We start from the raw sequence: 25,331 nt of genomic DNA, 5'->3' as shown, positions 1-25,331 counted from the left end.
CTCAGCTTACCCTCGTGGAGGCGAGCGTTTCCCTTTCTATCTCAATGATCTACTCCACGCCATTCAGCGGTATTCACTTTCCTGTCAGCTTTGCCCCCAGGGCTGCTATAGCGACACACTCTGTGTTCACTGAAGTGTGTCTGAGATTAACAAAGAGACAGTTCTATGGTCTTAGCGTAGCACAATGAAGCTTCAGTAGAAGCAGATGATTTAGTAAACATCCCGAGAAATAGCTAGTAAAATAGCATTACTGATAATTTGTTGATGTATTTCAGACAGCAGGACGTATGTGTTTGTTTTAAGAATCCAATAATAATAGTAATAATACAGCAGAGAGAGCTATTTAGGTTCAAGGTTTCATGAGCTTAATGCCATTTCCATCAAAGTTGGTGCTGCTGAGTTGGTATATATTTTGGCTTTTAAAGTATTCTCACATTGCCAAAGTAAACACAAATAAACAATAGCAATAAAAGCAGTGCTAACAAAAACTGTCTCTGTTTTTCAGAACATCTGTATCTGACACCCATCAGCGCTCCCAGCCGGCCGGGGCCTCCAGGGGCCCGACAGGTCTCAGTAAGAGTCGAACTGTAGACGCCTTCAACCAGGGTGTACCTGGCAAGCCCACGCCGGGCCGCAGCCCATCGTCCCTCAGCCTTTTTGAATCCAGATTCCGGCAGGAGCCAAAAGACCCAGAGACCAAGTCGTCCGGCATGTTTGGATCCGGCTTCCTCAGCGGGGCCAACCCCCTCAGCGCGGTGTCATCTATGACCTCCTCTGTCTCCTCCTCCATATCATCCATGGGCGACACTGTCAACATCCCTAAGTTTGGACTCTTTGGGGATGAGGAAGCGGGAGATGCAGCTACAACATCTGAGTCCAAGCAAGGAGGAAAGCCACCAGGCAAGGGCCCTCAGCAAGGGCCGGGTCCTAAGGGACCACAACAAGGAGGACCTCCAAAACAGGGTCAGGGCTCTCCTGGACAGGGACCAAAGCCAGGTCAAGTACCCCCTGGGCAGGGACCCAGGCAAGGTCAGGGACCACCAGGCCAGGGACCAACATCCGGCCAGGTTCCTCCAGGTCAAGTACCCCCTGGGCAGGGACCCAGGCAAGGTCAGGGACCACCAGGCCAGGGACCAACATCCGGCCAGGTTCCTCCAGGTCAAGGACACCCTGGGCAAGGACCCAGGCAAGGTCAGGCACCACCAGGCCAGGGACCAACATCAGGCCAGGTTCCTCCAGGTCAAGGACACCCTGGGCAAGGACCCAGTCAAGTTCAGGGACCACCAGGCCAGGGACCCAGAGCAGGCCAGGGTCCTCCTGGCCAAGGACCCCCTGGGCAGGCCCCCAGGCAAGGACAGGGACAACCAGGCCCGGGGCCCAAAGCAGGCCAGGGTCCTCCTGGCCAAGGACCCCCTGGGCAGGGCCCCAGGCAAGGACAGGGACAACCAGGCCCGGGGCCCACATCTGGACAAGGTGCTCCCAACCAAGGACCCCCTGGGCAGGCCCCCAGGCAGGGACAAGGACAACCAGGCCAGGGGCCTAAATCCGGCCAAGGTGCTCCTAGCCAAGGACCCCCTGGGCAGGCCCCCAGGCAAGGTCAGGGTCAACCAGGCCAAGGACCCTCAGGGCAACAGGGCCCAAAACCAGGTCAAGCACCACCAGGTCAAGTCGCCAAACAGGGGGGCCCTCCCCAGCAAAAAGGTGGACCCCCTCAACAAGGACCTGGGAAGCCTGGACCCAAACAGCAAGGGCCACCGGGCCCTGTGGCACATCCCGGAGAACCAGTGAAGAACGGAGGCCCGTCTGGTCAGCAGGGGGCTGGAAAGCCCGGAGGTGGACTCTGTCCACTGTGTAAGACCACACAGCTGAACATTGGGTCTAAGGACACACCCAATTACAATAACTGCACTGAGTGTAAGAACCAGGTCTGCAGCCTCTGTGGGTTCAGCCCCCCGGACTCAGCGGTAAGGGATATTTTCTTTTTCAAAGTAATACAAGTCTTTTCTCATTTCTTCCATAAGCTGCTGGGCACACTGGCATGTGTTTAATAATACACAAGACAGTCCATTTTATTGATGGCAGGGGTATGAAAGGTCACACATTATTCAATTATGTGTGCGTGTGAAATATCAAAATATGAATTCTCGATCTACATTACACTGCAGACATTTACTTCTAAAAGGTTATTAAAGCGAGTAGTTTTTCTCACAAAAAGACATTTTTTGATTATCAAACTGTAAGATAACTATAGGAAAACAATGGAAAATAAGACCAAATATTTCTTGTACTGTTTTGCTAACTAACCCGGTTAGCAGCATAGTGCTGTTCTCACAAGAGAAGCACCATTTGAGGAACAGAGGGACCATATGGAACCCGGGGGAATGCGGATCAAGGTGACTCATGGTCATGGCCACAGGACGATACTGTGCCAGCCTGTGAGGACACTTGGTCACACATACGGTAAACACTGGTGGGCCATGATTACAGCACGGCAGAATGACTACCTTCTGCTTGATTTATAATTATACATGTCAAAGTTATGGTCATTTCTTGAGCACAGCAATCAGTTCAGTAATCTGATATTCGTTGAATTTGAATTCAGAATCAAATGCTATTTGCATCATACGCATTGTTCTGTTCTCGATAGAGATCAAATGGCCAACATTGGCCCCGTCAAATACTGTGGTTACGGTACACGTAACAAAGAGCACAGAGACAATGCAATGCAACAGTTAACAATGGTCTAACATGTTCAGCACCTCCTGATGAATGAAAGAAAAACATCTTTGATGCATGAATAGTATTTGCCTTTCTTCTAACACACTTTGCATTGTTGGTGAATTGAAAGAATCATATGTAGAAATAACACGTTTAATAAAATTTGATATGCGTGTTTTATTTCACTTGGAATGATCTCATGTTAAAAGAAACAATTTGGCAAAGAAAAAACAGGATTCAATATGATTTGAAACGCTAATTAGTGGACATGTCTCTGAATGTATCTTTTATTTTACGCTAAACAAAAAGAGAATGGGTATTTTAGGGATTTAATTGGTTACGCTTGCCTGTGTTTATCCAGTAATTACACAGGCCAGTGTGGAAAATCTAACCCATCTTTTGTTTCACGCATAGGGCAAAGAGTGGTTATGTCTGAACTGCCAGATGCAGCGAGCGATGGGAGGTATGGATCCCCCCGGCATGACAAAACCCAAACAAGGCTCGGCCCCGCCCTCGCCCCAGAGACAGGCGCCTGGCAAGCCCGGAAAGCTGCTGATAAAGCAGCAGAGTGTTACCGACCAAGGGTTAACGCCGCCGACCACGCCGAGGCAGAAATCTCCTGGTCCTACTTCTCCTGGACCGCTTTCCCCCGGCTCCTCGTTGGGGGGATCCCCAAAGATTGACCCCAAGACGGGCAGACCCATCCAGCCCAAGTCCAGCCCACAGCAGTCTCCAGCTAAAGCCAAACAGGAGTCCAGCTTTTTTGGGAGCTTGGGAGGTATCAGTCTGGGAGGCTTAACAGACGCCAAACCTCCAGCTGCCGAGTCCGTTACGGGGAAACTGTTTGGTGGGTTCGGTGGCTTGATGGAATCGTCGAAGCCTCAAGCGCAGGCCGCGCCAAAGCAGCAGGAGGAGTCGGTGGCCGGGAAGTTGTTTGGAGGTTTTGGAGGGTTGAAAGAATCGGCGAAACCTCCCGCTGCTGCTTCTCAGATGTTCAGCTTTGGATCGTCACTCTTGAGTTCAGCCACCAACCTCGTCTCGGACGAGAAGGCGGCCGTTTCTCCACCTGGGTCGCCGGCAGACTCTGAACCGGGTTCCCCTCTGGACTTTGGCCCCGGCTCACCACCCGACTCCCCATTCTCTCCTCCTGGGTCTCCTCCTGATTCCGACTGTGCTCCGGACACTCCACCTGCTAAGTCCAAGAAACCGCCCAGAACCATGTCTGTGGAGCAGGAAGAGAAGGCGTCAGCAGCCAAACCTGCACCTGCACCTGCCTCAGAACCAAAGGGAAGCTGCCCTCTCTGTAATGTGGAGCTGAACGTTGGATCAGCGGACCCACCCAACTACAGCTTCTGCACCAAGTGCAAGAAGACAGTTTGCAATCTTTGTGGATTTAATCCCACTCCCCATTTAGGAGAGGTAAGTAACTACAGTTTTCTTAAACCCCTCAGATTCTTGTGCTTTCAACACACCGCTCCTACCAGTAATTTATGCAACCCGTCTTGTATAAATAGAACGCCAACATCCTCTAGATGTTTCATTGAAATAGGTCACTGTAAAGATAACATCAGCTCTGCGTTTTCCCCCCACGAGCATCTCGCCAAGCGCTCCGAAAGGAGGATAGCATGTTATTAGTTGTCCGAAATGCATTAGTTTCCCCCCCCAAATAGACTGCAACAACATCTGACCACTGAATAAGTGCATGTGGTCACTTGTGCTGCATTTTAAAATACCAGTCTCATTGCTATCAAGCTTTCTTTAGCGGAGAGGTCGGCCAGAAAGATAATTTACGTTGTTTAAATGGACGTCAAAGAGCACTTTAAACAATTGACACTGAAACTGAATACACAGCATGTGTGTGTGTGTGTGTACGCTGTATATGTTTGTGTGTGTATTCTTGTTCTGAATGCGCACATTTCTTTCTATTGACTCGTCTTTTTTGGGGGAAATCTTTTCGCACCCTTTTTGCGTGACGCACATTTTGCACGTTTTGTGGACATGAGATTGCGTCCATTCATTGTCTCCTCCTGCCTAATGACGACGTGCCAACACCTTTTATCTCCCGAGGTGTGGGGACTGGTTTTTGTTACCGTGGTGTTTTTGTCTCATATGGATGCATCTTTACAAGACCGCGTCGGGTTCCTCAGAGCAGAAGGTGTAAGAGGCCGAAACGTGGTTTCTCAGCATGTAGGCGAAACGTCTGCACATACGCTGCACCCATTTCATACTCCATACATACGCGTCTTAGTTAAAGTCACTTACAGTACGATATTTGATTAAATCCTCTTGACATGATCATCCGAGTCAGGGCACAAGCACGTGTTTGTCCACCAGCTCTATCCTATCCCCTCACGTGTCGACTACTATGTTCCCCGAAGGTCGAAGTGTGCCTTTTAATCTGCTGTGTATTTCCGGAGGCTCCTGGAACAGCGAGTTAAAGTAAGCTTTGAGTGGACTTCCCCCGTATCAATGTAGGAAAATCGACTTTGATTTGTAAAAGAAAACATGTAAGAATGAACACATTTTGTAAGTACAGTGCAATCATTTGATATTTTAGGGAATACGCTTATTCCTTTTCCTCACAGAGACACGGATGAGAAGATCGATACCGATCTCTTAATGTCCAGGAAACGAAAGGTTACAACCGGTAGCTTGTTAGCTTAGCTTTAAGACTGGAAAGAGGCTATTTTATTGTCTGAAATATCGCACATGACACCTATGTTTTTGTACAAACATAGAATGTGTGTTTTAGTGAGCTTTAGAGGTGCTGGTGGACTGATTTATTGCTAAGCTAAGCTAACCGGCTGTCGAAGCTTCACATTTACCGTACTGTTTGACATGCAAGCAAATTAAAAAAGCTAGAATCACCCATGTTTCTATTGTAGTTGTATTATGACAAACATATTAAATGTACACACTTTTACTATGAAATAAAGCAATAATCATACCGCTCCTTCAGCATCTTTTCAAAACAAGATGGCTGCCATTTGTTTACAGCCGTGACAGCACTATTAAAGCCTCAATTATTATTTTTTTTTTCACGTTTTCGGATTCATGTCCTTTTTCTTCGGCTTTTTATTGCGCTGTGATAATGAGGACCTGAAGTGCACAATCACTTAATTGAGGCCAAGCATGGGGGAAAAATATAATTATGCTGGAGAGATTGGCATCCAAGCCACTCATGCTCTAATATATATATATATATATATATATATATATATATATATATATATATATATATATATATATATATATTATAGATATAGATCCTTCAACACCATCTTGTCTGAAAGCCAGAACGTCAGCTTTAAGAATGAACTTGCTACAACTTGGAGAAAAAAAAAGATGAATCATTTTGGACTCATCAAGGTCTAGATGCAATTTAGGAATTACATATATTAATAAAGGATTAGTTGAACTAGAATAGAACAGGTTACACAATAAAGCAGCACCTTCCAGAGTATTGCTGCGGGAGACACACACACACACACACACACACACACACACACACACACACACACACACACACACACCACCTTGGTTGAGTCATCTACCCCTTACTTACGCACTGTGCCTCCCTTCTGTGTCATTCGCTGTCATAACGTCGGCTGTCAGTAGGGGTTCACTTGCTGACGCATGCGAGTGGGTCAGAGTGCGTGCGTGTGTGTGTGTGTGTGTGGGCACAGAGCAGTATGTTTTATTTGCAAGACTTTTGCACTGAGACTGGGCAGGCTGGTGTGAGATTGCATTATCTAGGTGTGTTGCCTGTTTGAATCACTGCAGTATGTACAGTATGTGAGTGTGAGTTTTTTTGGGGGGGATCTATTTATCTAAAGTTCCATATGTTTTCCAATTACAATACTACAGGTAAGCCATGGGACAACACGTGTGCGTGAGTAGGCGTAATCTCTGTTTCTCGACCGGATTTAAAGGGCAACAGGAAGCCTGTCACTTCTATCGATGCGTGATCCTTGACTCAAGTGTCCGTGCGTAATCCTCATCGTTATGAGGCGTGAAAACAGGCACCCCCCAGACGGGGGAAAAAGCACTCACCTTCATGGGTTCTTTCTTTCTTTTTTGTTCCTTCCATCCTTCGTCTTTTATGTTTCCTTTCTCTGTATCCTTTAATCATTACAAGGCCTAAAGGAGACACACTTAAGACCTTTTTTTTTGTTGGTGCTCATCCTCCTCTTAAGCACAGTGTGTTCTCCCTCAGTGGTGCTATCCCAATGTCTTTCTCACTGTCGCTCCCTTTGATGTAGGGAACGTCGGTACTGTAGATGTGTGTGTGTGTGTGTGTGTGTGTGTGTGATAGTCTAGTGCTGCTCTAGCGGTGTTACTGTAGTTCAGGCTCCATGTCATGCTGCCCTTATCAGTAATGAATGTGCTCGTCGGAGAAGCCTTACGTAAAAAATGGGAGCGGCAGTCCTTTGCTAACGAGCACGGATTAGAATCGTGTTTCATCGTCACCGAGGACAACCGAGTTAATGTCACTTTTCTTACCGCATTCTGAGGTTCAATGGCAATTCATTTTAGATCCAGTTATAGATCCAGTGACCTATTTAAGTGGGAATGTGCCTGTGCCCAGTTTACGCTGTAAGTAAATAAATAAATATCAACCATGAGAAATATGCATTATCTTTTGATATCATTTATAATGATTTCTTACACTTAATTTACAGTTTACTCACCTTTTTATAGTTACCACTACCTTCCAAGTTTATAGACGAACGAGTATTTTACTCACCAGAAGATTGTTCATTGCTGTAATATATCAAAGGCCGGTGTGGGGGGGGGGGGGTCCTTGTTGTTGAATGATGTAAATAAATAATAAGATTAGAAGACTGACATCCCATTCATCTCAAGGACTCAAAGAAGCTCAAAGGCATCACAGAGGAAAGTGTGCCAAAAGTTATTTCATTTAAAGAAGTGTGAAATATTCCTATTTTCTATCCTGGCAAGAGCTAATTGAGAAGATTGATACCACATTCATGTCTGTGTACGGTAAATATGAAGCTACTGTCAGCAGCTGGTTAGCTTAGCTTAACACATTTGAGTTACTTTCACTCATTTATTTCCATTATCGGGAACTTTATACTTCTGCTCCACTTTCAGAGGTGAATATTGTGTTTTTACCACCATAAATTAATTAAATTAGTTGCCTTTCAGATTTATTATTCAGATTTATTTTTGAAAGGGGCCTTTCTGCACAATGCATACTTTTGCTTTTGGTATTTGAAGTTGATGTTGATGTTTAATTAAGACTTTTGAAATCTCCGTCGTGCAGAACTGATGTTTTGACTTTTTAAGTGCTGCATGGTTGGTTTGTATGCTCAAAATGTGCACATGAGATCTAATCCTACTTACACAATGTGTTTAAATAAGGTGCTGAATGTATCTGTTTAGCTAACCATTTATTTTTATTGGGTAACGTTGGAAATCTGCATCGGTGAAGTGTCACACAATGGGTATAGTTAAGGTTATTCCTGTTCTCCTGTGAATAAATGAAGTGAATTCACTGTGTTTTCGACGTGCGTATGCATGTTTTTGTTGGTCGGCTCATGTCTCGCACGTCCTCACGTCCGTGTGTCTTGATGTCCTAACGCCCACTCACTACGTGGTGTTTCCTGTGTCTTCCTCCCTCATTGTTATTCCGTGGTGGTGCCCACAGAATAACCCAAAAAAAAACAAAAACCCTCCCGTAGTCTGAACCCTTCTCAGTCTGCACTGATGCGCTACGGTCATACGCACAATACTCATATGCTCTTTGCATCGTCGATATCGTCTTGCATGTACTTGACAATCCCTTTGCGACATGAATCTATTGGTTACTGTAAATGTATTACTAACTGTGTGTAAATGCAGGTTAGTCTGTGTATGGCCCACACAGCCTCACAGCTCTGACATCACATGCCCAGGAGGCTGAAGTGACTTGAAATAGTCACTAAAAAGGCCACACAGGGGGGAACACCAGCTACTGCAGGGCATCTCTCCCTCTCTCTCCCCCTCTCTCTCTCTCTCTCTCTCTCTATGCTCCTTTGTGTGTTCCCTCTTTAATATTTCCTCCTTTTTAAAAGGGTCTTTCTGTTGCACCAGGCAACCCGCAGAGTCCCCGACATGGCCACCTTAGAAGGCTTGAAATGGATGCTATTTTTAGACACTAAGGTGTTTTTTTGTGTGTGTGTGCGTTTGGGTCGTACTGAAGTAATTGTGTTAATTCTGGTACATGAAATATACATGCACACACAATATAAATGAGTACTGTCCTTGCTTTCCCTGTGTACCAGGTCCAGGGCCTTGTTCAAGCTGTGACAAGTGCTTTACCATTGTTTTAGAAATGGCTGCAATTGAACAGAACTGTCCTCAGGCACTGCAGACGGTTTCTTGTCTTCTTCTTCTTTTTTTTTGTAGACAGCTCACCCTGTAGCTCCACTCCAGAATGAGTTCCAATCATCCCCTTTCTAATGTACTGGTCCTCGCATGCTTAGCAACGACATTTAGCCACTGAGCCTTTAGTGCCAAGAAGAGGGGGGGGGGGGGGGGGGGGGGGGGGGGGGGGGGGGGGGGGGGGGGGGGGGGGGGGGGGGGGGGGGGGGGTTAAAGCCAAGACATCATGTGTGCCAGCACTGAGCCCTGTTGAGGGCAGGCAGAGACACAAAGACACTTGAAAACACACACACATACACACACACACACACTCTGGCAGCGGCCTCATCTCGTTAGCACAGGCTGTTGTATTTACATCCTGGATGTTGCTGCTCTCGCCCCCTTGAAATGAGGCTTTTACTCGAGTGACGGGAGAGTTGAAAAAGGCAAGTGGGCTCTGTGGATTTCATTGTCTGGCTCCGACTTTCTCCCTAAAAATTGATATTCAATAGGTGTGGCCAACAGCAGAGCCTGGATTAGGAAACGGCTTCGCCTCCAAACATAATTTGCATGCATTTTCACGCTTAAAGTAGGGTCCTTCATCCTTATTGGATAGAAAAATGATAAAGACGGTGTGGCTGGAAGGCACTTGTTGGATCCACTGAAAAGCATACACTACGTTAAAAAAGAGATGTGGAATGACTATCAAACCCACAAATGACATGCGACACGTATAGTGGGAGGAAGAGCATGCCCAAAACCCGAGGACATGAACGGACATGATAGAACACTGTGAGTCCGACAGGGAGTCCAAAGGGTGAGGGTGTCACAAGGGATATACGGGTGCCCGGCCAATGCTGCCCCAAGCAGACTATGACAACCCGACTATTTTGGTTTTCGTCGTAGCACACGTGACGACGCGCCTGTGAGTCACGCCAACAGCACCTATAGGCGGAAAAACAACGTCGGGCTAAAGCATCTGGTGTAAGCAGGAAGTTTAACAATCGTACTTGCTTGTTGAAAGCCGTAAAATCACACGTAAGTGATATTAATTCATAGTTTTTCATTCATTCTTTTTATTTTAGATAATGATTGCACATGTTGTGAATTCAGAAATTCATCCAATTACTAATATAGTCACCCATTACAATTTGTTTACGGTAGTTTTTAAGCCCTATACTGTTTTGTTTGTGGATCTCATAGCATAAATCATACATTATATTCCATGTAAATACGGAGTAAATGACAGACGTACAAAATGTTCACATGCAACACATTAAGTGGTACCGTACATGGCTGTATGATCACATACAAAGTATATACGTTATGGCCAGTAACACACAGGTATCTCCAACTATATTATATATATATATATTTTTTTTACCAAAGATACTTCATAGCCATTGACAGAGGAAAGAAAAGCATCCTAAAATCCTTGCGTGTCTCAGACAAAACGTATCTTCTTCTATTTCCGAGGGGAAGCTGACACACGCAGACAGATTATGAGGTGTGTTGCAGATAAATGAACACAGAAGCAGACAGAACCTGCACTTAATCCCCTGGGCTCAGAATAAACATAGGCAATGTCTCACACCTCTTGCATTGTGTCACATCCATTTCTTATTTTTTAAAATATAGACTTATACACACCTGGCGTCGGAACATGAAATCCACAATGTGGAGACATAGCCTGACGCAAAACTGAGAGAACATTTGGGCTTTTGTGCATCATCCATCCGCTTTGAGTCTAATGAAATATTTTGATAATTAACTTTTATTAAACCATCATTTACCCAAATGCTGTGGCGTCCGGCAGCACTCTGCTTCACTCTTACTCTGCTACGCACATTCCCACATAGGATTTATTCAACTTCACCGCTCAGATTTTGCTTGCTTATTTTTGGAATTTTGTAAGTAAGCCCAGTTCTCCAGCCTTAAGGCTATCGCCACTCACATAACATTTGAGTTTTTATGGTTTAAAACGAGTATGACTTTTAACACGGTGAGCATGGACTACTGCAAAAGGGTGCTTACAAGTACATTGTACCCAAAATGGGAACATCTATAAACAGGGGGGGGGACATTTATTAGGACGGAGATCTTTTTTGGCTTGCAAAGGAGCTGATGCTGTAATGTTCTGCTTGCCTGGTGCATTATAATTAAGTTGGACACTCTGCAACAATCATCGATGAGAAAAGGGGCAACAACTTCCAGTATTAACTGTAAGCAAGAGCTCTAGCACTGAAATGTGACTTGAGAACTGCAGAAATGACACTATTTTTGAGTCTTTTGTTTTATTCGCTCTGGCAGAAGCGTTCAGTCCTTCTTCCCTTTTGACCAGATATTACGCAACTTGAGATCTACCGGACCAATTATAACCGTTTATCTTATATGGGGCGTGTTTGGGACAAATATCATAAAGAGGGGTGCAGTTGAGACAGTTTAGAACTATCTGTTGAAGTCAGTATTGAACAAACTGGACGGTGGATTTTACTGCCGACGTATGACATGATATACCAACTTATCTCTGCACGCTGTCGTCTGTTTCTATTTTTTTCTTCCATCTGCATCGTGCTTAGCGTAGTCCAGCCTAATGTGCTGTGATTGCCCATCACATTTTGATACATCCACTTTTGTAAATCGTAAATTAATTTGTCTGGTGCTATCAGGCTCGTGCATCCGAATGAATCTTGGAATATGGATTTGAAAACACCTGTATCCCCGCAGAAAGGAATAGTCCTTTATGCTTCATGGAAAACAAGCATTTCGGATAATGTTGAACCAAAGTTTTGCACATACAAGGAATTCTACCCGGTGAAAGGTGCATAACAATAGAAAAAAACTGCGCAATAACATAAGACATAATTTAAAAATAGATAAAAATGGTGCCACCATATACGTAAGTTACGTCAGCTAATAGCTCGATCTGTACGTTAACAGTTTAAAGTCTATGTTTGGCAGTCGTCAAGAACGGAAGCTTGTCCCGACTTCCCCGGATATTGATAAACAGATTTACACAGAGATAATTTTAAGCTTGTTGGCATTAGCTGGTGTTGAGTCACCGCTAGAGACCATTAAGCTCCTTCTCTTCTCCTGCTTCGCCCTTTGCCTCACTACCCCATGCTCCTTTTCTCCAACTGTCCTTTGTTTCATCCTGTTTTGTTCGTTTGTCTCGCTTCTTTCTCCGCCTGTTTTTCTTTTGCCTCTCACACACTATTATCACCCTTTTTTTTGTGTCCTCGCATTTCTTCTCCCTCCCTCCTCCTCCACCCTCTCATCTGCCTTAAGCCATCTGTACCATGGTCCCCTAGATCCTCTATTCTCTTCGCACTGTCGGTGCCAGGTTCCATCTAAATTTAGATAGGGCCCCTTACGCTTAATAAAAGAGCTGCACCGACCTTCACAACACTCCAAATCCCAAGTTGGAGCAATAACCAAACATGAGCAATGGCGACAGCCTCGCTCGTCTCGATACGCGGTCGCCGTCTGCGGTTCTCACTTAGTCTCCCGTTCCGTGTCCTTGGAGGAAGTTTGAGATGGAAAGCAAAGTTGGAGATGAAGGACAGACGGAAACACTCACACTGAATGTCTCCTTATTCGTTTTGTGTATACGCTTGTTTGAGAACCGTAATGTGGGAAGAGAAGGAGCAAGTTGTCATTTCCTTAAGAGATATTTCAAGCCTTTCATCTGGGTAGACATATGACATCAACACCTTCACAAACCCATCGCTGTGGGTGTCTTCTTTTTGGTATCCATTCACATGCGATGCTAGAAAACGTTCTTGGCAGATGGCGATGTGAGCGAGTGACTCTGCGGCTTTTTATGAATCGTTGTTTGCAGAACTCGTCACGGCAGGCAGACAGGAAACACACACAGGCATGTCACATTTTATTTAAAAGCTTGCAGCAAAACAAAAAAAGATTGTTTTATAACAATACTTAGAGTTAGTTACAAGGGAAGTGTGCCATCTGGACCCCCTCATTAAATAACATTTGCGATGGGTGTGATGGGTGAACTCGTAAAAGATGAGACCATTTTTATAAAGACAGTTCTAACAAGGGTTATAACTAATGATTTTTCTCATCATCATTTAATAAAATGTTCAGAGGGCAATGTAGGTTTGTCCACTTCTTTTGTCCAGAAGAACATTTCTAATTAAAAAGTATTTGATGGACTACCATGAAAGTTATTAGAGAAATTTAGAGTTTCCACAAAAATATATCCTTATAACGAGCATTGACTGATATATATTTTAGCAAAAATATTTCAACGACTATTAGATGGCCATCTAATAGTCACACTGTTAGATGGCCATCTGTCACTGTTTTTGTGTCACATTGCTATCGGATCCAACAAGCGCTTCCGTTTCTTTTTTAGTGGATGGATTGTAATGAAATTTGGGAAAGGAATTCATGTCCCGTGAGAGGGAATAATAATAGCTTTGGTGATCCCCTTACTTTTTATCAAGCACCATCATCAAGTGAAGTAAATGGATACACCTGACAAATATTGCCTTCTATACGCATGCTAGCGTTGCCATTTTGAGCATGTTGGCATTAGGCTCAAACTGTGCCCAAGTACAGCCTCACGGATTTGCTGGCGCTGGAGCATGGCTGTAGACAGAGATATTACATCTACAATGATAGCATCAGCAAATCCTCCCATTTTATAAGCTGGTAGCCACAAATAGCTGCCATTTTCACTCATTAAATCAATACAATAATTGATTGATTTTCAATATGTACATTAAATGAAAAGCGTTTCCATGTATTAGGTACAAAATGATCCAAGCTGGGAAGGTAAACACTGTGTAGCAGAGGGGTTATTCCAATTTACTTCAAAAAGGGGTGATTTAGCACTGCACAGCAGCTAAAGGAAACACACTGACCAAGTGTTTTTTTTTTAGGGAGGGTTAAAAGCTTTAAGTGTGCCTGTTGTGATGTGTTGATAAAAGTGGGTGATGACTGTGTGTGTGTGTGTGTGTGTTTTTTAGCGTTTCATATCTGGAGGCCATCTCCCCGGCTCTCAGTGCCTGGTCTCTCTGGTTTAACTGATAGAGCCATCAAGCTGGAGAAACTCTCATCTCAAGTCCTTCCCATCAAGGACGGATGTGGACAGCGCGCGCTTGCTCACGCACTCGCATCTGCGCCGTGTCCATCATCGTGTTTGAGGATTTCTGTCAAGTTGGGAATGTAACTCACTGACCTCAGGCCCCTCTGTGTCGTTTAGTTTGTTTTTCTTTCGCTTGTTGTTTCTGTCCATGTGTTTGTATCCTTCTCTTCTTCCAGATATTAAAATCATCTTTTTGTGTTTTAAATATTTTAATAAAACTTTTTATTAAAACTTTTGACGAGAGAAAGGAAAAAGACAACAGGAGATAAATCCATCGACAGATCTCCTTCTTTCTTGCAATGACACATATACAAATATTTTGCCCAGACCATCTTTTTATCTTTGGGTACATGCCACTGAGATGTGTCTCTCTTAAGTTTAAGCTTTCTGTTGTTTAAGCATGGTCTGAAACAAGGCGCCTCATGCCTTATTCAACCTGAGTCGTCTTCTTCCATCCTTCTCCTGTCTTCCTCTTTCTTTCTCTGCCTAGAGAGAGATGGCTTGTCTGCTGCATGGCTTAACATGCAGGCTGAGATCTTTTATGAAGTCCGAATTTAGTATAAACCCTGCTATTAAGCCAGGCAAACGCATTCATAAGAGAGGGGGGCTCACAGAGGAATGTGAAATGAGGTGTTTACGTCAGTGTTCGAGTTGAAAACATGCTGACTATTACCTCTAGATTCACTGTATGCATGTGTATAAGGCAGATTAGTGTTTCCATGTGTGGTTCCCATAATACATGTTCTGGTCTGGTGTCCCCACATTACATAGATAGGTATTTGTGTGTGTGTGTGTTTTGCATTTTGATTGTTTATCAACACTTTTATAACCACTATAACTTTTATAATAGCTGCACCTCTTAAATTATAGTAGTATAAGGTTCCTCTAGAGTCTGGTGTTTAAGTGAGTACCTGGGAATAAACAACAATAATAACCTCACCACTACAGGACAGATTTAGCAGAGCTCTGAGATGACAGATTAGAGCAGCTTTGCCAGCAAGGTATTTGTTTCCTCTGCCAATGCTGTTTGGGTAAGGACTACATCCCAAGTGATTTTAAGAAGGATTATGGTACTTAAAGAATAAACAGCAATGAGCAATTCTTTAAATTGGCCTGTGATGTGCGTCAGCGTTTGAATAGAGTGGTAATTGGAATTTAATAAGATGTTAATTGGGCACAGCATTTTGGGAAGCATCTTGGATTTAATTGAACTATGAAGTTTGGGTTTAAAACAGGTTATGGATATGTGCACATTCTACTCCCATATGTAAAGCATGCTTACACAAATGCACACCAAGTATACAATTCTCAAAACATAAAATACACATTCCAAGAGTTTCTTTGTTAAGTCTGCCACATGAAATGTCAGCACAGGCGACTCAACCCTTTCTGACATGCCTTGGTAAAACCCCTGCCCCATTACCATGCATTATGCATAGGCCTGCCTCTTAAATCCCACAAATGTAAAAGCTTCCCTTGAAATAGAAGATGTTACTCTGGTGCCTTGTCACAGTGACGTTTAAACTACGTAGACGCATCTGTTCACGTAACTGTGTTAGAATTAAGATAGAAATAATTTCTTGACGGAATTTGTCATCAGCGTTGTCATTTTGTCCAATTCAAAACCCAATATGACAGTTATATGCCAGTCAATTATTTTCTAATTTAGTTGTAGAAATAATATTGCAGCAAACAACAATTAATATGAATTGTGTTCTTTGTCTTACAGAAAGAATGGCTTTGCCTCAGCTGTCAGACCCAAAGAGCCATGTCGGGCCAGCTGGGAGAAATGCCACCTCCAGCCATGGTTTCCCCACAGAAGCAACCACCTTCTCCTGCTCCCTCTTCCACCCCTGCCCCTGCTCCTGCTCCTGTAGATAGAAAACCTGTAGTAGAGGCATCAGACCTAACCCCACTAGCTCCTGATACCAAGGTAGTACCCGAAACCTCTCCCACACTTGATGCATTAATTTCACCTCATCATGATGCCCCTCTTTCCGTTAGTGCCCCTCCTCTTGATAGCACCCATGAGGAAACACCACAGTCAAAAGAACAAAAAGAACCAATAGTAGCTGAACCAGGGTTTGAGCATATAATTCAACCAGAACAACAAGCTTTAATTGCAGACAGTGTAGCTCAAGGTATCCCTCCAAAAACCAGCCGTCGAGGCAACAACAGACCAGACTCTGAGGAAAGAGAAGAGGACCACTCTCACCCTGAGACAGGGTCACCTGCTGCTGATCAACAAAGTGCAACTGTCAGTGAAATACCAGCAGTTGAGCAAAAACAGAGTAGCTCTGAGAAAGCATCAGAGGGCCATCCTCACTCTGAGACAGAGCCATCTAATGTTGAGCAACAAGCACAGAGTGCACCTGTCAGTGAAACCCCAGCAGTTGAGCCACAACAAAGTAACCCTGAGAATGGGGGCAGAGGTCTTTTCTCCCCCTGTGGAAAGTGAGACACAAAATATATTGACTTATACAGGTTTAGACAAGACAGTCCCTGCTGAGGTGGAAACAGAGCCAAATCCCAAGATTACTCAGAGTGAGGCTGCTGCTCCCCTGACAGTTAATGAGAAAGTGGAGTCCACACCAGAAAATCTTCTGGAAGTGACAACTAATTCAGTTGAGCCACAATCTGCCTCAATCCAAACAACAGTCTCACAGAAATCCCTGTTCAGCTTGATTCAAAACTAGATTATTTAGCTACGAATGTAAAAGATGAGACAATACAGAGGTAAAGGTCGCTATGCCAAATGAGGAACACCAGATAGATAAAGCTACTCCAGCAAGTCAAACTCGATCAAATAGAGTAGACTCAGCTTTTAATGTGGAGCAAACGGAAGTGACTGCAACATTTGAGGTTGGCAGTGTAGCATCTGATGTCAAGAATGAAATTACTGAAGAAATAAAGGTAGAACCAGAACCTATGATCGATAATCCAGTATGCAGTGAAGGCGTTCCTTCCTCTGCAGTTGAGGTTGCAGAAAATGTAGTTCCTGTTGACAATGCTGAAGTCCCCAAATCTGATCAGACCCAGCAAGAATTAAACCAGAGACAGCTAAATGCATTGAATCTGAGAGTTTTTCAGTAGTGTCAGACAACACATATCCTGTTTAGCTTCAGAGGAGGAAAGTCATGTAAATAAAAGTGAAAAACAAACCCATAGATAAAGAGGAGGAGCCTACTCCACTTGACCCAGCCGAAAAGTCACCTCGATGTTACTCCAATTGAGGAGAAACCAAAGCTCTGGAAGAAGCAATAGAGGAGAAAACCGATGAACATAAAGTTTTAGAAAAAATAATTATTGAAGGGGAAACAGCTGAGCATAAAATAGCTGATGAGAAAGCAAGAGTTGAGATGGTAACAGTAAAGGACACTGCTGAAGAAACAATGATTGAGGAGAACGCTGTTGAAAAAGAAACCATTGAGGATAGAGCTGTTGAGAAGGCAGGAATTGAGAATAAATCATCTAATGACAAAGCCTTTGAAGAAGAGGGGGTTCAGAATAATGCAGCCGCGGAGAAGGCAATTGAGGCAAGAGCTGACGAAGGGAAAGCTTTGGAAGAAGAGGCAATTGAACAGAACATAGTTGAGAAAGCAAATTACCAGAAACCTCAAAAGGAGAATATTGATAATGCTGATCAAGTCCAGCCCCCTCCTTTACTGAAACAGAGACTGTGTGTCCTGTAATAGAGAAGAAAGAACCAGAACCACAAGAGAGCCAGCCCAGACTGTTGCTGAAGAGATTCCAACAGAAGAGATACCGATACATAAAGAGAAAATAACAGAAGAGATACCGATACATAAAGAAGACATACCGACAGAAGAGATACCGATACATAAAGAGAAAAAAACAGAAGAGATACCGATACATAAAGAGAAAAAAACAGAAGAGATAACGATACATAAAGAAGAGATACCGACAGAAGAGATACCGATACATAAAGAGAAAAAAACAGAAGAGATAACGATACATAAAGAAGAGATACCGACAGAAGAGATACCGATACATAAAGAGAAAAAAACAGGACCAAAGTATGAGCCATCATCTGCTGATAATAGCATTGTAGAGACAGTTTTACTGCCAGAGAAGTCAGAAGAGAAAGAAAAGCCCATGGTCACAGCAGAGAGTGTAGCACAGAAAGAGGAAACACAGACACCCATAGATAATATATTAAAAGCATGTGATAAATCTCCAATTACAGTAATTCCATCTCCTGATTCTCAAGAGCAAAAGGGCAATGTCATGGAATCAATGCAAAGTGTAGATATGGTGTCATCCTCAGCTGTCTTTAGTGAGACGCAAGTCAGAGATGAAGCCTGTGAGAAGAAACTAATTCACGAAGAGATAGAAGCTTCTTCACAAAATACAAACTATTGTATTGCTGAAAATCAACAAGAAGGAGAGAGGGAGACATTAGCTCTGATGGGCCGTGATGAGAAACCACTAGAGAAAGTTGCAGAGCAAACAATCAAAGAAAAGGAAGAAAAACTTGACAACAAATTAGTTCTGTCAGAATCTGTTGCTGCCAACATCCAGGAAGTTACTTCAGTATCAGAGACACACATATTTTGTGACAAAGATGACAATGCAGAGTGTGATGTAGGAAAGGACACAGTGTCAAAGAAGGATGAAGTATCAGATACAGCTTTTAATGGAGATGTCGTTGTATCAGTAGCTTTAGTCCTTGAAGCAGAACCTGAAATCCCATTGTCTGTAGTTAGTGAGCAGGTCAAAGGCCTGAAAGAGAAGAACACTAACATGGAGGAGAAAAAGGAGGTTGTAGCTCAGCCTCTGGAAAAGCCTTGTGAAGAAGATGCAGTCTCTGAGGTGACCATAGTATTTAGTAGAAGTAGTGCTAGGACACTGATTTGATGTGGCTGTATTTAACACATGTATATAGGTATATACATGTATATATTATTATATATGTGAATTTCAGTTATATGGAAAGGGCTGAATGAAAATGTGTACCATATTGAAAGTTAATATCATACACTGCACAATAGAGTAATGTTTCGATTTTGGACTGTATGTATCAAAAATCCGAAGAGTGGAAATATATGTATTGGGAAAAATATAGTTTGCAGTTTCTAGGGCATACAATAATTGTTGTATTTCACTTCAACAGGTGGAAAACAGTGGATAACCTTTAAAGATCCTGGAGAGAAAGATATAGCTGCCAAGGACAGCAGTCCCACCAGTCCATCAGACCTAGCCAAGCTGGAAAGCACAGTCCTACCCATTCTTGAGGCCCAGGCGACCACACAACTAAAGGATGAGGAGGAGAAACTAACAGACACCTTGAAGAGCAGAACGCAAATTAGAGGTGCTTCCTCTCTCACCTGACTCACCAGCTCAGGACGATGACCGAGACCTTTCTGAGAAGAATACCAAAGGTACCACAAAGAAAAGCTACTTGTGCCCATGGATGTCAGGGCAGATTCCCTTGATGATAAGCAGTGAAAGCTTTGGAAAAGAAAGCCCGATGTCTGGGGAATGATGAGGAATTTATTCGAAAACAGATAATGGAAATGAGTGAAAATGAGGATGCTTCCCCGTCTGATGAGGAGAACCTCATCAGACGCAAGATAAGAGAGAATGAGAAGAAACAAATGGAAGAGAAGACAACTGAGGCTGTAGAGAGGAGTACATCCGGAAAAGCCAGGCGACTTACCAAGAAAAGCACTATAAGTCCAGATGATGACGAGGGTAAACAACTATGTGGCTCATTGGCTACAACTAATATGTTCAAAAGAGGAAGGACAGAATTGAAGGTAGGGGAGTGGTACTGGAGTTCGCAAAATTCACGAACTAATGGAACTGAATTCAACCAGCACCCGATACATATACCTAATGATGATGGATAGCCTGAAATGGAAAGCCTCACAAGACTCTCCAGATGATCGATCTAGAGGTGAGGGTCATCTAGTCTTCATGCATCCAGCTTCACTCTGGGACATCCCCAACATCCCTCTCATCACTGGATGAAGACAGTGACAGTAGTAGTCCCAGCCATATCCGTTCTGGTGAGGGTAAGCAACCACAGGAAAGCCAAACACAGACAACCTGGTCAAACGCTGCCAACTATTGAAGATTCTTCTGAAGAGGAAGAGTTACGGGAAGAAGAGGAGCTGCTCAGGGAGCAAGAAAAACAGAAGGGATCAGGGAAAAAGTCCAAGAAAGACAAAGAAGAGATTCGAGCCCAGAGGAGGCGAGAGCGTCCAAAGACACCTCCAAGCAACCTTTCCCCCATTGAAGATGCTTCACCAACCGAGGAACTCAAGGCAAGAAGCTGAGATGGAGGAAATCAGGACGATCATCCTGCTCTGATTTCTCCCCCAGTGTTGAATCGGATTCTGAAGGATTTGAAATCCATGCTGCAAAGATTGCGGCAGTTCAGAAAACCCTATCCACTTCCTATATCAGTATCTCTTAACTCCCCAACAGATGATCAAATATTGATCAACCACAGAAACAAACTCTCAAAACTGCTGATGAGGCTTATGAGGAATAATGCTCAGGGCTATGTCTCCAACGCTTGACAAAGGTGAGATTCAAACCGGAAAAGAATCGCTTTATGGGGGCATGCTGATTGAAGATTATGCCTATGCATCTCTTATTGACAATTCAACAGCTGATCTGAGTGGGCCAGAGAAGATTGTTGTTCCTGCTCAGCCCAAAACACTGAGATCACCAGATGAAGTTTATGAAGACATGATAAAGAAAAGGAAGGAATTCATGCAGCTGGAGCAGGAATATCAAAACATGCATCCAAAAATGGGAAGCACTAATCCAGAAATTGTGTTGCAACCTGCTGAGAATACCTTTTCCAAAAGCACCACAGTAACATTAAGCAAAGATGGGAAGCCTTTGTTGGATGCTGAAACTGCCTATGAAGAGCTAATTAAAAGAATACTGACTCCTGGAACAAGTCCAACTCAGCCGGAGCCAGAAATGGAAGCAACAGCATCTAGAAGGGCACTCCACCCCATTCCAGACTTAAAGGTGACACAGTGCTCTTCAGGAGAATTGTCCTCTGATGACGAGAGTATAATTAAAAAGGAGGAAGATATAACTAGAGGAACAGACAAACCAGCAGCTATGGAAACTGAGCCTCTGACAGGGTTTTCCGAGTCCCCTCCATCATCCACATCATATCAGCAACCTCATACCACAATCACAGAATCCCAGCATGATGTTGTTGACTTATCTTGTGCACTTCCAAAAACATCAGTCCCAATAATTGCCGAGTGTTTCACCCTTGCCCACAGTCCCCCAGTACACCACCCAGTATTCCTAGCGTAGTGTCAACTGCCCCACCTTTACCTCCCAACCTAGCATCCTGCGTCAGGCTAATTCTCAGGAAAAAGCAGAAGTACCTGTTGCACCACCACTGCCTCCTCCCACCCCACCAAAACCTACGGTTTTTCCCAGGAAAGCTCCAGTTCCACTTCCACCTCAGGCTTCAGCAACTCCAATCAGGCCCGAGATAGTGGCTATGACTGCAGCCCAAGGTCCGCCTACAAGACAAGCAGTTACACCAATTTACAAGCCTCATGTTCCCCCTCCTGTTGCTCCAAAGCCATCCATTCATGCCGGGATTGTGGATAGCCACCGACCAGGACATGCTGTCAAACCACCAATTGCACCAAAGCCTGGCTCACAGCCTTCTTCACCTGCCCATGTCCCACACCCACCAAGACCAACTGTACTTCCCACTGGTCCGACTGACATAGCTCTGAATCTGAGTCCTTCGTCTGAGAGCAAGCTGTTTCAACCCTCCCCAAAGTCTCCCTGTTCTCCAAGATATGCCAGAAATCGTGAAACATATGTAGTCATAACACTGCCATCTCAGCCCAGCTCTCCAGTAGACAGTATCTCAACTCAAGCTCCCTCTAGCCCTGGCCCAGCATCTCCTTCACGCCCAACTCAGCCCCAAAGTTATCACCAACCACAACCGCAACTTCAATCTTATCCACAGCAGCAGCAACCACAACCAACCCCTCCTCAAACAACCAGAGTGCCTCTGGCATACACAAGGGTCACAGAATCTATTGAAAGTCAAGAGTTTTGTGGCCCAGAAAAACACGTGTCTAGTTCTTGTCATATAATTGAGGCTATATCTGCCTCTGCACAGCCACCTGTGGTTATGCCCAATCTGATCTCTCAAGTGGTCACCACAGAAGTCCAAAGGACCACTGTCTCTGTTGTTCATGAAAGGACACAACCACCAGTGCCAGCTCCGAGGGCAAATGGTGTCCCAATTTCAATGGAGAAACCTAAGCCCCAATTACCAGCACAGAATGGACAGGCCGTCCAACCTTTTGAGGTTGTAGATCTTAGGACTGTAAAGGTGGACCCACAATCAGACATGAATGGTGTGGATCTGTCTGCTGGCCCAGACTCAAGACGTCAGTCCTTTGCAACTGAAGTCAGTCGTCAGAACAGTGCAGTGCAGTCTCCTGTGGTCAATCTCAGTGCCGAATCATCCACTGTTTCTATAGTGACTGATAGTATCACCATTGTGACCTGTGCTGCCACAATCGAACAATGTGACAATGTAGATATCTCTCAAGTATCTTCAGTGCCCCTTCAGTTAACAAAAAATAAAGCATTTGAACCTGTTTCTCAAATCATATATCGGCCAATTGATTCTCAGACCTTAACTCCTGCTGGTATAGAAATCCCTATTAACCTATCAGTTGGATCAAGCACATTTGGAGGAACTTTCCAGACCACTCCTGTCACTATTGCACCCATTTGTAATGCAGGTTGTGTTGCCAATGGATTAACTCTGGGTGCAACCACAGTGGCTGGAGCCGTTGACCTTAGCACAACAAAGCATTCAACACTATGGTATTGGGTGGATGCCGCCTCTGCGGAGGTGGTTACAGCTGTAATCACAGATGACGATGGCAAACCAGTGGATCTGACTGCAGGAAACAGAGCTGTGTGCTGTGATGTTGTGTACAAGCTACCATTTGCAGGAAGCTGCACTACTCAGCAACCTACAACACCTCTGCCTGAAGATCGTTTTGGATATCGTGATGACCATTACCAGTATGACCGATCCCCTTACGGCATGAAAGGGTTTGGTGGAATTAAACCGTCGATGTCAGACACTAACCTAGCAGAGGCTGGCCTATTCTTTTACAAGAGTAAGAACAGCTATAATTTCAGTGGTACCACAGAGGGTGCGGTAGATCTTACCTCAGCAAAGATTTCTGATGCAGGTCAGTGCAGTGACATTGCAGATTTGTCACTTAAATTTCACTTTGAACTGCCTCGACTCATTCATGGCTAATTTGGCATTTCTTTTTGTTTGCCTTTTGGTTTTGCATGGACAATTTTTTTTAAAATTCATTTATTTTTTGCCCTTTCACCGTCATATTTATGCATGTGCTTGCATGCTGTTATTGTACATCTTGTTTAAACTTGTTGCACTTCTCAACGTTGGATTTTTTTCCCTTTCCACTTTTTTTCATTATTTAGATATGGCATGGCTTGCTTCAACATTAAATAAGTCTGCATTATTTGGACTCAACTGATATTTTTGACTTTTGACAGGTGAAGCTGTTGACTACTCCAAGAAAGGGACTTACACCGGAATGACAATCCCACCCTATTCCCAAAGCAGAGTCACAAGTGCTGTTGGTACACTCTTTGGTACAAGCAGTGTCTTAAGGTCATCAAATGGGGTGGTCTATTCCTCTGTTGCAGCACCAATTCCTTCTACGTATGCTATTACCACCCAACCTGGGTCTATCTTTAGTACAACACACAACACACTTTCAGGTATGCATACCAGCGATACAATGCCTTCCCTGTCCAACCTCCAAAACTTACCACTTACAAGGTCCCATAGTTTCCTGTCGACCCTCTCCTCTTCTGCAACAGAGGAACAAGAAGATGCCCCACTCAATCTGGAGATCTCTAGAGGTGGTAGTACTGCTGCTGTTGGCAGAGGAATAACCTCTTTATCCCTTGACACCTACACTGATGCATCCCTGGAGGCCATAGCTGCTTCACTGGAGGCTCTGTCTTCACCCATGGTTCCTGGGGATGGCCAGTATCAGGTAGAGCGTGAGAGGCTAGAGATGGAGAAACTCAATCAACAGCGGTTGGCCGAGGAATTGGAGTGGGAGCGCCAAGAGATTCAACGGTTCCGAGAGCACGAACAACTCTTGGTGCAGAAGGAACTGGAGGAGCTGCAGTCCATGAAGCAACATATCCTGAACCAACAAGAAGATGAAAGACAGGCTCACCTTATGATGCAGAAAGAAACATATGCCCAACAACAGCAGCAGCTTGAACAGATTCAGAGACTCCAAGAGCAGCTGCGCATGCAACTGGAAGAACAAAAGCTTCGTCAGATGTACCCGGGTGGGGACCTACCAGGGCATGGCGTGCAGGAGGCACTTGTCTTAGGACCTGATGGCACAGTACTGTCCCGAAAGATCACAGATAGTGGGTGCCAGACAGATGAAGAGGATGAGGCAGTCAGCAAAGCTTACACAACAGGGAGAAAAAAGAGAAGTGCTAAAAAGAGTGTTGACAGTTGTGTGCAGACTGATGATGAAGATCAAGACGAATGGGAGGCTCAGACCAGAAACCGACAAAGCCGGCCACGCACTGCCAGGGGTGATAGGGCTGGACAGTCAGATATGTCTCTTAAAGCCCACACTGAGATTTCTATACAAACAGATACAGAAGGGAACATTCGAATAGACTCCAGGCTGGAGCTGTCTGACTCTGAAAATACCTCACCAAAGAAACGACCCACCCCCTTAGAAATAGGCCAGTCTCCTAACCTCAAAGGTGATTCATCTACACTTCAGGCCCCTCCTAAATCTCTCAACGTGCTATATTCCCCCATATCTCCCTGTATATCCCCAAGCAAATCCCTTGAGTTTGTGTCCTATGAGAAATCATTGGGTGATACAAGCCCACAAAAGCTAAGAGGAAGTACAGATCCATCAAAAACCTCTCCAGCAAGTCCCAGGGGACCCAAAGCCATGCAGAGATCCATGTCTGACCCTAAGCCCATGAGTCCAACAGGAGAAGAAAGGGCAACATTTGGCACCCAGTATGGTGATAATGTAAGTACTATCACCTATCACCTAGTAAT

The 25,331-nt window shown here is 44.3% G+C and overlaps 1 protein-coding gene across 1 annotated transcript in view; it reads left to right on the top strand.

Annotated features, from left to right (window-relative positions):
• LOC117726170 (protein piccolo-like) overlaps positions 1-25,331 on the top strand; it is a 47,972-nt gene that overhangs the window by 1,714 nt on the left and 20,927 nt on the right. The window contains 22 exon segments of the mRNA XM_034526285.1: positions 506-1,001; positions 1,503-1,964; positions 3,133-4,137; positions 15,927-16,133; positions 19,343-19,516; positions 19,518-19,608; positions 19,611-19,657; positions 19,659-19,700; positions 19,702-20,091; positions 20,093-20,117; positions 20,120-20,152; positions 20,155-20,243; positions 20,245-20,484; positions 20,486-20,515; positions 20,517-20,609; positions 20,611-20,653; positions 20,656-20,712; positions 20,715-21,448; positions 21,450-21,488; positions 21,490-21,532; positions 21,535-23,436; positions 23,771-25,302. Of these exon segments, the coding sequence (XP_034382176.1) occupies positions 506-1,001; positions 1,503-1,964; positions 3,133-4,137; positions 15,927-16,133; positions 19,343-19,516; positions 19,518-19,608; positions 19,611-19,657; positions 19,659-19,700; positions 19,702-20,091; positions 20,093-20,117; positions 20,120-20,152; positions 20,155-20,243; positions 20,245-20,484; positions 20,486-20,515; positions 20,517-20,609; positions 20,611-20,653; positions 20,656-20,712; positions 20,715-21,448; positions 21,450-21,488; positions 21,490-21,532; positions 21,535-23,436; positions 23,771-25,302 (7,774 nt within the window).

This window comes from Cyclopterus lumpus, chromosome 23, assembly GCF_009769545.1.
Source record: "Cyclopterus lumpus isolate fCycLum1 chromosome 23, fCycLum1.pri, whole genome shotgun sequence".
NCBI classification, from domain to species: domain Eukaryota; kingdom Metazoa; phylum Chordata; class Actinopteri; order Perciformes; family Cyclopteridae; genus Cyclopterus; species Cyclopterus lumpus.
The sequence above is the reverse complement of the archived record's forward strand: the minus strand, read 5'-3'. Positions and strand labels throughout refer to the sequence as shown.